At 39.2% G+C, this 12,005-nt stretch overlaps 1 protein-coding gene across 2 annotated transcripts in view; it reads right to left on the bottom strand.

Annotated features, from left to right (window-relative positions):
- Nucleotides 1-2,338: 2,338 nt before the first annotated feature.
- Nucleotides 2,339-12,005, bottom strand: part of DENND1B (DENN domain containing 1B) — a 250,847-nt gene continuing 241,180 nt past the window's right edge. For both annotated transcript variants that reach the window (XM_054980351.1, XM_054980350.1), the window contains 2 exons: nucleotides 10,916-11,132; nucleotides 2,339-9,409 (listed from right to left, as the gene is read on the bottom strand). In XM_054980351.1, the coding sequence (XP_054836326.1) occupies nucleotides 8,879-9,409; nucleotides 10,916-11,132 (748 nt within the window). In that variant the 3' untranslated portion in view covers nucleotides 2,339-8,878. The remainder of the gene's footprint in view (nucleotides 9,410-10,915; nucleotides 11,133-12,005) is intronic.

A 12,005-nucleotide genomic window follows, 5' to 3' on the forward strand; every position in this document is an offset into this window, starting at 1 on the left:
TTTCTTGTCATCTTGTCCATTTCAGCCATATACAGCAATTTGTAAGTCCAATCTTCAATAGTTGGCACTTCTTGTACTTTCCATTTTTGCGCATACAAAAGTCTAGCTGCTGCTGTCATATAAAATATCAACGTCCTGTGTTGGGCTGGAATTCCCTCCATTCCCAAGTTCAGTAGCAGGAGTTCTGGGTTCTTATTAATTTGAAATTGTAAAATTTCACTCATTTCTCTTATTATTTCCCCCCAGTACTGCCTAGCTACCTCACACGACCACCACATATGATAGAGGGAACCCTCATGCTTCTTACATTTCCAGCATTTATTAGAAGTATTCAAATTCCCTAGCGCAATCTTCTTTGGTGTCATGTACCAACGATAGATCATTTTGTAAATGTTCTCTTTGATATTAATACATGTCGTTGTCTTCATTGTAGTTTTCCACAAGTATTCCCATGCCTCCATTGTTATTTCTTTATTAAAGTTTATAGCCCATTTCACCATTTGTGTTTTAACTATCTCATCCTCGGTATACCACTTCAACAGTACTTGGTATACCTTGGATATTCTTTTCTTATCTTCTTTAAGAAGGGTCTGCTCTAGTTCCGAATTCTCTATTCGTATACCTCCCTTTACAGAGTCCGAATTATATAAGTCTCTGATCTGTCTATACTGGAACCAATCGTAGTTAGGTGATAGTTCCTCTTGTGTCTTTATTCTAAGTTTGGATGCTTCAGTTTTAGTTATTTCTTTATACGTTAAACATTGTTGTTCATTATCAACAGCTCTCGGGTCTATCACCTCATATGGAACCACCCACAAAGGGGTTCCTTCTTGTAGATAAATTCTGTACTTCTTCCAGATTATGTATAGACTTCTTCGAACAAAGTGATGCAGGAACATCGAGTTGACCTTTACTTTGTCAGATGGTGCTCTGGTTTCAAGAGTCAATACCCACTGAGAGGCAGGAGCTGCGTTTACATGCCCTGTGATGGATTCCCATTGCAGCTCCTCAGAATCTTACATTCTGTAAATACCACTGCATTTTTTTTTAGGGGTTCAAGCCCATGATGGTCTATAAAGGCTGCCCATCAGGGCCTGCTGATGGGAAAAGGTTATAGTCAAGCACTGTGTGCCATTCTCAGAGGCCAACAGTATGCTGAGGATTTTCTCTTCCTTCATCTTCCTCATCTGTTAAATTTGAGGAAAGCTGGGATTGGCAAATGGTGACCCCTTTTGCCAATCTTGCCCCAATTGTTGAACCAGAAGCAAAAGAGGCAGCAGCAGCTTTAACAATGTGACTTGACAGATAGGCAAGGAATACCATTCTGTGGTCTGTTCCCAAGGTGACCCATCGGTGACTGGGGTATAAATGCAGGGTTTGCATATATTGTGATACCTTGGGACAAAGAAGTTGAATATGATGTTCTGAGAACATCAGCTTGAACCTTTTAAAGCAAGTTCTAGCCCTTATGGTTGCTTGCTATGTTTGTATGTAGTCCTGCTGAAATCCCAGAAACCAGAATAAGGGCTGAATAAGATTACCAATGATTTGGGGACAGGGCTGCATTCCTCACTGTCCTTTTTAATGGTTAACAAACAAAAATAGCCCAAAATTGCGGCATTATGCAAAATAAAGGACAATTATGCAAATGGATGATTGTACAGAGTTTATACAAGTCACAGAATGTGGCATTTTTGAAAAGCCCCACCAATACGGATACCCTTTCCTCCGCACACCCGTTGATCTTGCACTAAAGAGGATGCAGGAAACAGGCAGCAAGGGAAATGTTGTCTCCTTTTCTTAACAAGGAGCTCTGCTTGATAATTAGTGCCTATGGATCCTAGGCATTGGTTCCATATAATTCTTAAGGATGGTTTCTTTATTCACGTATGTTATTTACAGTCCACCTAAGGCAGAACGATACATTGCAGCAAGGACAGGGGAGGCCAACAAAATTTGCAGCTTCGTATCTTTTTATATGTATAACGATATTACCCACCTTATTCAGATACTGCTGAAGTTGTGTATTTCTTTGCCTGCATCATTGGCTACTAAATAGGACATGGGCAAGCTTTATACAAAGTTACAGTAATGTGTAGCTCTCTCCATATTCTGTGCCACTTTCCAAGAATTCTGCAGTGGTTATAATTTGGGCCATATTGCGATATTTTCAATGTTCAATTTTAAAAACTTCCCAGTTCTAACAAACTTGGCAAATATAATAATGATGAAAATTTCAGAATACCTTCTGAACAACTTTTTAAAAAATCTAAAAACTGACTTTTAATAATCCAAACAAGTGATCAATTCAGGAAGTAAAACCCACTGAGCAACATGAGTTTGGTAACTTTTTATTTTATATTACACAGTGGGGCACTTTACGGCAATGTGGAATTCCCAAATACTTAGTATTGACATTAACAAAAACAGTTAAAGTGCATTCAGAGGTGCTACTGACAGGAGTTCAAGTTCTTATCTTTAAACTCTAAAGCAGTAGTCTTCAACACTTCTGGAGCCAGGATCCACCCATAAGTCCCATCTTGCAACGTGGGACCTGTTTTGTTTCCATATATGCAATACAGCACTTTTGGTGTTCAAAGGGCTTCATGTACCTTTGTTGTAATCATCTTGTTGTAATCCACACAATAGTCCTGTAAAGTAGGCCAGTGTTGTCGTCATCACTGCCATACTCCAGTGGCCAAAAGAATGTGGCTTGCCTAAGGCCACCTGATGAGCTGTGGCTGAGGTGAGGTTCTAACCAGGGACATCAGGTTCATATCTCAGTCTCTTAATCACAATGCTATACTAGCTCTTCCCATTTTTTTCTTCTTTTTAAGAGCTAGGAGGACAAAACTTGTACACATTAATGGTTACATCAAATAGAAAATCTTGCCGCAGACTTGAGAAGCTTCATCTCCTGAATCTCCTTCATGACTATTAACAGTAAAGGATCTTTTCCTCCTGCATATAATCTCTATCCCTGGTGTGCTCCTTTCCATTGTCTCTTTTTCTAACAAAACTGTTTTTTGTAATGATAATGGCATCACTGATGCAAAATGCCTGAGGTCAGGTATGATCCCCTTGTAGGTATTAACACACCAGTTGAAGACCAGTGCTCCAGAGTTAACCTCATAACGTCAGGTGTGAAAACAGTACAAGCAAAACCCTACAATAGGTGGCAGTTTTAGTCTCTTGTTTTTATATTAGTGGCTGGCTTTATGTATAACAGAGTTTTGATTCATTTAAATAGGTCTGCAATGTAAGAAGGGATAAAAAAAGGTACTCCAATACAAACAATCCTGGACTTTATCGACTATTCCTATAATGTCAATATGAAAGTTCTATAAAGGACGTCTTCAAAAAAGAGATTGCAAAATTATTTGAAGGTAAGGCTAGATACTGGCTTCTTCTGTTCAAAGCTGACTTTTCCCCTTATTAAAAAAAAAAACTTCAAAAATAGTTTTTTTCACTGCACCACATCACAGGTAGGTTGTGTATGAACAGTAAACTCACCGCAATATTGGCAAGCAAGTTGCATCCAGAGCTCACTAACTGCACGGTGCTTTAAGGTGAATCATTCAAGTACATTACTTAAAGTAGCTCTTGATGAATGTTTGGCCATGAGAAGAAAATGTACATCAATATATGAATATAAAAATTAACGTAATTTACAAACAATTCAAAAGGTGGTTGTTGTGGATTTTCCAGGCTGTATAGCCGTGGTCTTGGCAAGACCACGGCTATACAGCCCAGAAAATCCACAACAACCATTGTTCTCTGGCCGTGAAAGCCTTCGACAATACATCAATTCAAAAGGTACTGGCATCATCTACTGATATGACCAATCATGGTAACCATTAGGGATGCTACATGGTGGATTATGAAAACATAAATACCTATCATAAACTGGTACTTTGTCACTGTAAGCAAGGCACACCCATTTCCTCCTGGGACTGGGCCTCTGCCAAGCTGGATTGGGATGCCTGTCACCTCTCTTGCTACTGATGGCTGGGAGCAAGGTGAGCCCCTATGGAGCACCAGCCCCCTTCTCACTGTGCTAAACCAAATAGTCCTTTGGGTGATAATCGTAGAACTGTCCCTGCATCTACTGTTGGTCGTATGGTCCAGAGATGGCTTGATGGCATAAAGAAGAAAGAAAGTGAGCATCAAAAAATCTTGGTGACTCCTGATGAATTCTGTCCCCCAGGTATTTGTACAGTGTCATACAGAGATATTATCAGGTGTGAATCATTGCTGTCTATTGAGTAACTGGCAAAGCCTGTGTTTCTGATTATAACACAATAACGTGTCATCCCTAGCCATTTGCAGTCAATAGTAATACCGTTTGTTGACTGACAAAATAGAGTTATTTTATTCATCAGACAATTGTAATTAAATGCTACAAAATCAATTTCAAAGACCTGCTTGGAAAGCAGATGCATATATTTGTAAAAATAAATCACTTAAAAAAATTAAAAATATTGCACAAAATCCAATATATTTTGTCAAAAGCCAACAATTTCCCTCACATCATAGTAGCTCCCTTATTATGGTTATCTGAGATAAGGAAAGAGGGGCATCTTACAAAGCATTTTGGACTTGGTAGTTTCCATATTAATACTGATGCTAGAATTTAAATGACAGTTAATGGTTTAAAGTTCATATAACGTTATGCCTGATACTTGTGTAGAACTAGATTGGCATTTATTTAATTTCAATTACTCTATGATCAAGCAGTTTCCCAAACAGGAGAACATTACAAAGAACTTTAGTCAAAGAAAAAAGCCAGATACCAGGAATAAAAGATGAACCATACACTGGCCTGTATTAAGGAGAAAGGTATTGTCCCTGTTATTCTTCCATGTCTATGTTAGACTAACAGTGGTGAAGAAAGCTCAATATCACCTTTAGTCTTACATTTTCCAAATGGCTTTAACTTGGCAACTAACTAGCTACCAGTTTTTCCCCTTCTGCACAATACGAGCTATTTAAAACCCTACTTTAACATTTAACCAGTCTGTATAACCAAGATAAGGACACAAGTTATACTTATTCTGCCTTTAATCTACCCAACATAAGATTGGTACAATCTACCATAAATTGTAAAAATCCCATTAAAGCAAAGTCATTTAAATGGGAGTTCTGCACAGGAGAACCTTTCAGTGGGTTGAGTTGTTTATCTATTCCACCTATGAATATTAACATTTCCAAAGGTCCTTATGAGCACAGGCTTTGCATTCAATCAATTGGAAAACTCTTGCTGACATATTTAGGAGCACAGCTAGCCAGTACTGACAGCTTTCAATATCCTAACTCTTAGCAATAAAAAAAACCCCACACAACAATATCACTATTTGAAATGCCAGGGAACAATCAAAGCTTCAGTAAACCTATGCTTGTTTCACTATTCCTAAAGGTACACTATTCACTTAAAAGCATGCCTTGATCCAGAAGTTCTATTTCTTTGCATAACTTTTTAATAATAATAATATTCAATTTATATACCACCCTTCAGGACAACTTAATGCCCACTCAGAGAGGTTTACAAAGTATGTTATTATTATCCCCACAACAAAACACCCTGTGAGGTGGGTGGGGCTGAGAGAGCTCCTAGAAGCTGTGACTGACCCAAGGTCACCCAGCTGGCTTCAGGTGGAGGAGCGAGGAATGAAACCTGGTTCTCCAGAGTAGAGTCCCATGCTCTTAATCAGTACACCAAACTGGTTCCCAGTTTGACAATCATATTACTCTATGTCACTTTCTATGCATAGATGGATAGGTAAACAAACAAGATCACCTTTCATGGCACTTGGGCCTTATTAGGGGGTGATGGAACAGGAATGACAGATCAGCACATTACCCATCAGTTCCATTGGCAGCCCTAACTAAAGCTGTTGCCTCTGCCAAACAGTTTCCTCTGCCCTTAAAGGTTGTCAAAGGCAGCTTTGGTGGATGGACTAATTTCAAGTCCCGTAACATAAACTTCCGGATAACTTAAGAACCTCTCCATATGGGGATTTTGTGACACGGAATTACAAGAGTCTCCTCCACCATACATCTGAGGACAACTATGACTGGTGTCCAATATTTAAAACTGTCATAATTTTAACGGACTAATGGTGAACTAGAAAATCTTAGTTGAAGGTCTAATGTGATTAGACTAGAAGTTTTATGGTTCTAAATTGAATAGTCTAAATAGTAGGCTAAATTTAAATGCAAAAATCCCATATTTTCCTTGGAGGAGAAAGAAAGGAATCTGCAGCTCCTAGCAGTTATACCTACTAGGACTCCTGAGAAATTTTAGAGTTTACCTGAAGTCTAACATCATCATACTAACAGTGGTGATTTTAGAAGGCCCTAAGACTATCACGTGGGTTTTTTAAAAAGATACTCAACAAGAACAATTTGTTTCCTATAGAAATGATCAAAATGCTACACATGTAGCATTATGTAGATTTCGGGGAACAGGTTTGGGACAGAGTACCTGCCAGCAAAAGGCTTCATAAATAGCTACTTTGACCATTTTGGCAAGTGTTATGTCCTTTTTTTGTTAGAAAGAAAGATATTAAGCAACTAAATAAAAATATAAGGCACAATGATTAGCCTTCTAAAATAATTTCTGGTAACCGTGATTAAGAACATGTGAGTTCTACAGTCTTAATTTACCTGCATTTCAACTCAAATGGACATAAAATGAAGCTTTACTTCAAAAAGGCTGACGATGAGGAAGTCACATTACTGTAAACTCAGCAAGGATTACATAACACACCCTAACACTTTCCCTGCCAATGTGAGTCATCCAAAATGTATGCATTTTGCCAGACATCTTGTTTCTTCCTCTCCACCCACATCCCACTTGGATGTTATTCCCATTCTCACTTATTAGAAGATAATTTCTATGCTTCCAATAGAATGACTCCATCTGGACACAGAGGTAACACATACATGGGGTTCTCGATCATGTTTCTAATCTACACTTGTATATAGAGACATGAGAACATGACTTTCTTTCAGCAAGTAGTCTAGAACAGAGATTCCCAACCTGGGTGCTAGAGAACCCTGGGGAAGTACTGCAAGGGGTCTGCAAATTCATATGTATGCTGAGCACTGCTATTTTGATCTTTCTGCCATTATGTATTTTCTCAAGTAATGGATACATGTGCAAGGGATATGTGATTTTTTTTTGATGTTAAAAAGAGGTCCTCATACTCAAAAAGGTTGGGTGCCTCTGATTTAGATCATTTGTAGGCCAGCAACCTCCACAATATGGCAGGGCAAACCTAGATATGGCTGGGGGGAGGAAAGCAGGGACAATTTAGCATAGATAGCATGTGGCAGATAGACACATTTACAAGTATCATGGTGCATTCAGTAATAGGCTAGAGACCAGTCCTGAGTCACTGCTGGCAGGAGAGACCAGGAAGCTGCATAGGATATTCTTTATAGGCTATGTGTGGGGCTCTTTAATTCCCTGACTTGTAACTGGAAATATGTTTTCTGACTCACAGTGCTACCCTATGCAGGTTACTCCTATCTAAGCCCACTGAAATCCCTGGACTTGCACTAGCGTAACTCAACATAGGATTGCACTGTTACACCTGCAAAACTAATGTATTTCTATTTTTTTAGCTACTGATATCAGAAGTTATTTTAAAAAAATAAAATAGCTTTACAATTAGGTCCAGAAGAGCACCCATAAAGATTTACAGGGCAATCCTATGCATACTACTCTGGTCTGAAATCAGTGAGCTGAGGCATGGAACAACTGGGTGCAAGAAGTTGGGTTCTGCAAGCAGAAATCCTTCTGTCCTTGAAAATGCTCCAGTGGATTCAAGCCGTAGGCTGGAGTAACTGTCCAGGATTGCAACATCAACTACTTACACACTACTTTTAAAAGGTACTTGCAAAAGTTAAGTGGGCACCAACAAGCATGGAGTAGATCTGTTTTAATATAGAAATATTGAAGTCAGAAAAGCCAATTTCAATTAAACAGCCCTTTTCCTTTGTGAAAAAAGAAATGTGGGCAGTTCTGTAAACTTTACACTGCATTTTACTACTCTAGTAAGATAAAAATATGCAGTACCATTTACTGAGGATCTGGAAGACTGGGATACGCTGCCTGTGTAGTAGATTAGGAAAGATTCAAGCAAACCATTAAACACTCATCCATGTGGTGATGAACTCATCATGAGAGATCTTTCCTCTCTGTGATGGGTATAGCTTCAGTATGTTAAAACAATTATCACCTTGGAAGACAATGTGCAGTGGAACGTCCCATTGGATCAGGCTCTCATATGTGGAAATGTGCAGTCACTATGTGAAACATAATCATATACATGACCCAACTTTGGTCACAGGAATTCCTGTAGTTTGGAACAGATTCACATTTCCTATTTCCCAAGCACTTCATAGTTACTTTTTTTCTGAATATCTGCCATTTATCCTTTAGGATATTTAAGCCCTTCCTTGCAGTTTTAAGGCAATTAGATCATGGTCTAGGCTGTAATTCTTCATTTCATTCTCAGCAGGATACAAGCCACTGACGACCTGGAAAGATTTGTTTCCTTATGCACAGGATGCAGGGGGGACATGACAGTGAACCAAGTGCTACATACCAGCTGTAGCTTAAACATGGGAGTCACATTAGTACCTTGATTCAAGAATGAATTTGTTGATCCAGACCCATACTATGAACTTAAAATGCCACAAATTTAAGAGGAGATTATATTCAAAACAAAACACGGGAAGATGTACTGGTGAAGCAAACCACAACTAAGGTTAGTCAAACAGAAAAGTCTGTTTTCTTTGTGATCTTTTCACAAAGGAGAGATGGAGTCCTGAGTAGTCTTTGTTGGGAATGCAACTCCTCCAAAAAATGTTATGCCTTATTTCCACTGCTACCAGGAATCCGGTCACTTGAAATGTTTAAACCATGGTTGAAAACAGAAGTCATTTTACACAAGGACACCACTTCCTGAAGCAGCCCACCCTCCTCTAGGATTTCACTTCCTTTTTTGGGTTCCTTCTCCCAAGGGACTAGAGTGGAAGGACTGTGGCTCAAGTTTGGTGACCCTGGATCCACTGATGTACAGTTTAGTGTTTTGCCCCATTCAGTCTTTTTTACAAGTAAATCTCCTGGAGAACATGGATGCATAGTTTCTTGAGATTGGTTTGGAGATTTTAAGTCTACATTGTCAGAACAAAAGGCAGAGGAAGGACTTTCTTTTTCCAGCACGAAGGAAGATTCGGTGTGGCCAAAGCTAGAAGGAACGCGTTTCCTTGGTGATGGAGGAAGCTGCTTCCCACTGAGGACACTGTCATCTTGCCCAAGATTCCACTCTCCTTGATCAGAAGTCAGACCACTGCAAAGCAGAGCAAGATTGCTCTCACTCGGAGTGTTGGATTTATTCTGAAATAAAGGACACATGTTTATATTACATGATGCTTCCTGACACTGGCTTCAATTAGAAAAAGAACAATTCTTTCTGACTGGACTACTAATCCTTCACTGAAATGATTATGGACTAAAACTGCATGGAGATCTATCCTCAGCTAATATCTTACCATGATGCCAGTCTGCATCCCCTTTAACTCTGAGGTTAATGCAACTTCAAAGCAAGAATAATGCAGACCTGAGTTTTCCAATATATGTAAAAAATTAGAATTGTGCACCCTTGGAGGGCTCCCCTCCCTATTGTAATTCTATTTGTTGGAAGGAGGCAGATAAGGGGCAGTGATTCAAAGATGTTGTGGACCATCTCCTCTGAGAGGAGGCAATTCAGCACAGATGCAACAGAAATGCTGATTTGGAGGGAGTCAAACACAGAGAGTAGTACGTTGGGTCCACAGAAGCCATTAACGAACACACATAAACCTGCCTTAAAAATGAGTCAAACCTTTGGTCTATCAAAGTCAGCATTGTCTACTCAGGTTCTTTAGATCTTAGGCAGAGGTCTTTCACATCACCTACTACCTGGTCCTTTTAAGTGAAGATGCCAAGGGTTGGGGACTTCTGCATGCAAAGCAGATACTCCTCCATTGAGCCAGGGCCCCTTCAGGATGCTGACACTCTCTCATGGCATACAATTTGGAAATGATTGTCCAGATAATCTGTGAGGTTTCTGCCTTGACTCAGTTTTCACTTTGGAATAATTGATGGTGTAGATAATGCTCTGGCCAATATCCCTAGTGGACAAAATTCACAATGCACATCAAGCACAGTTGCGCGAAACAACAAATAAGGATATAGGCAGAGCAAGAAAAAGTGGATGAGAGGATTCCTTTCCTAATTATTCCCAGCTCTGAGGCTATCTTTTCCACTGCCACAGACACTGAATTTTGCTGACCCTTCCACCTCTGGAAACATACAGTCAATATTTTTGTCTTAATATGCATTCCTTAACACTCACACTAAACTTCAAGTAGAATCACCAACAGCATTTTGCCTTTGTTAGGGCATAACTGAGCAGTATCCCTGTGAGGATGAAACTCCTTGGCTGCTTGAGATTTTATGTGAATATCCTATACCAAGCGCTTTTTAAACCATTTATTCAAAACTGTATTTTTAAAAAATCTGTTCCTCAAAGAAAACTGTATTTTTTAAAAAATCTGTTCTTCATACAAAAAGGTGTTCCATATGACTTGGCATCTTTATGTACTCTGTTCCACAACTGGCTGAAATAAACATGATGGCCTTAAGAACAGAACACCATAAGAACACTGCTGCAACAGACCAGCAACCTGTTTCCCAGTAGCCTTCTTACTTTAGCCAGGAATACATGAAGACTAGAGGAGAATTGGCAAATACTCGAGACCATAAAAACCCTGTGTGGGTCATCCATGGGGCTCCCACTACTAAATACAGGTTATCATGTAAAAGCAAAGAAGCTATTTGGGAAAGTTGGGAGAAACAAACCACTGTCTTGTAATCAATATCATCCATAGATCGAAAGAAGTCGAGGCTCTTGGCTCCTGAAAGCTTTCCTTGATCAGAACTGTGTGTGCTTAAAGTGTCCAAAATCTCTCCCAGCAAGTCCATTTCTCCCGGGGTACCAGATGTTTTGGACATTTCTCCTGAGTCATCACTGTCATCCAAATAATAAGATGTTTCCTCGCTGTCTTCAGATGACAACCTAAGAAACAAACAAACCCAGAAAGCCACTTCATCATTCTCACTCATTATAACCATAAAAACGAGAGTTTTTTTTTAAAAAAAGTCAGTGACACCTTTTAGTGGTGATTTATAAGGAACAGTTAAGTTTTGACAAAATAAATCATTTCGTTAACACACTATGCTCCATCAGATTAGCTCTTCAAATTTATCATGTAAAACAAAAAAGTTTTTAATATAACAGTGGTCACCCAATGCCTTAAATTTCACACAATATTTGGATCAATTTAATACTTTCCCGACTTCTTCTAAACCATAAAGATATACAAAGCACATCATTTTCTGTTCTAACTGAAATAGAGTGAGGCTTGTGCTTTTATTCACATCAACAAGATTTAGCAAATTGTGAAATTCTTCTAGTTTCTGACACCCTGAAAAAAGAAAGATAAGAATATCCCTCCTTGTCCTTTGCTTAGGAGGGAAGGCTAGGAAGCAGTTTATTGCTGCAGGCAGAAAAAAAACCTGTACACCTATAATGCATTGTGACAATTGCTTGATGCGTATATTTGCGTGCGTGAAAAACTCACTTTGGAAAAGGATAGACCCAGAATCAACTGTCTGAAAACTTTGCAATAGTAAATGCTCATGTGGAGGAGTTACCAAGCCCTGAGATTTATCTAGATATATATATCCCCAGTAGGGAACCAAAGTGGCTTACAACACTATTCCGCCCATGGTCACACAGTGAGCTTCGATGGCATGAGATCAGGGTTAGTTTGGGAATGTTTAATTGTTCAGAAGCCACTAGCTTTCATTATATGGACGTTCTTCCAGAACAACATCCCGGAGAGTCTTTTATGTAAAATGGCATTCACAGTGCCTTACAACAGTGGTG

Source organism: Eublepharis macularius, chromosome 5, assembly GCF_028583425.1.
Source record: "Eublepharis macularius isolate TG4126 chromosome 5, MPM_Emac_v1.0, whole genome shotgun sequence".
Classification (NCBI taxonomy): domain Eukaryota; kingdom Metazoa; phylum Chordata; class Lepidosauria; order Squamata; family Eublepharidae; genus Eublepharis; species Eublepharis macularius.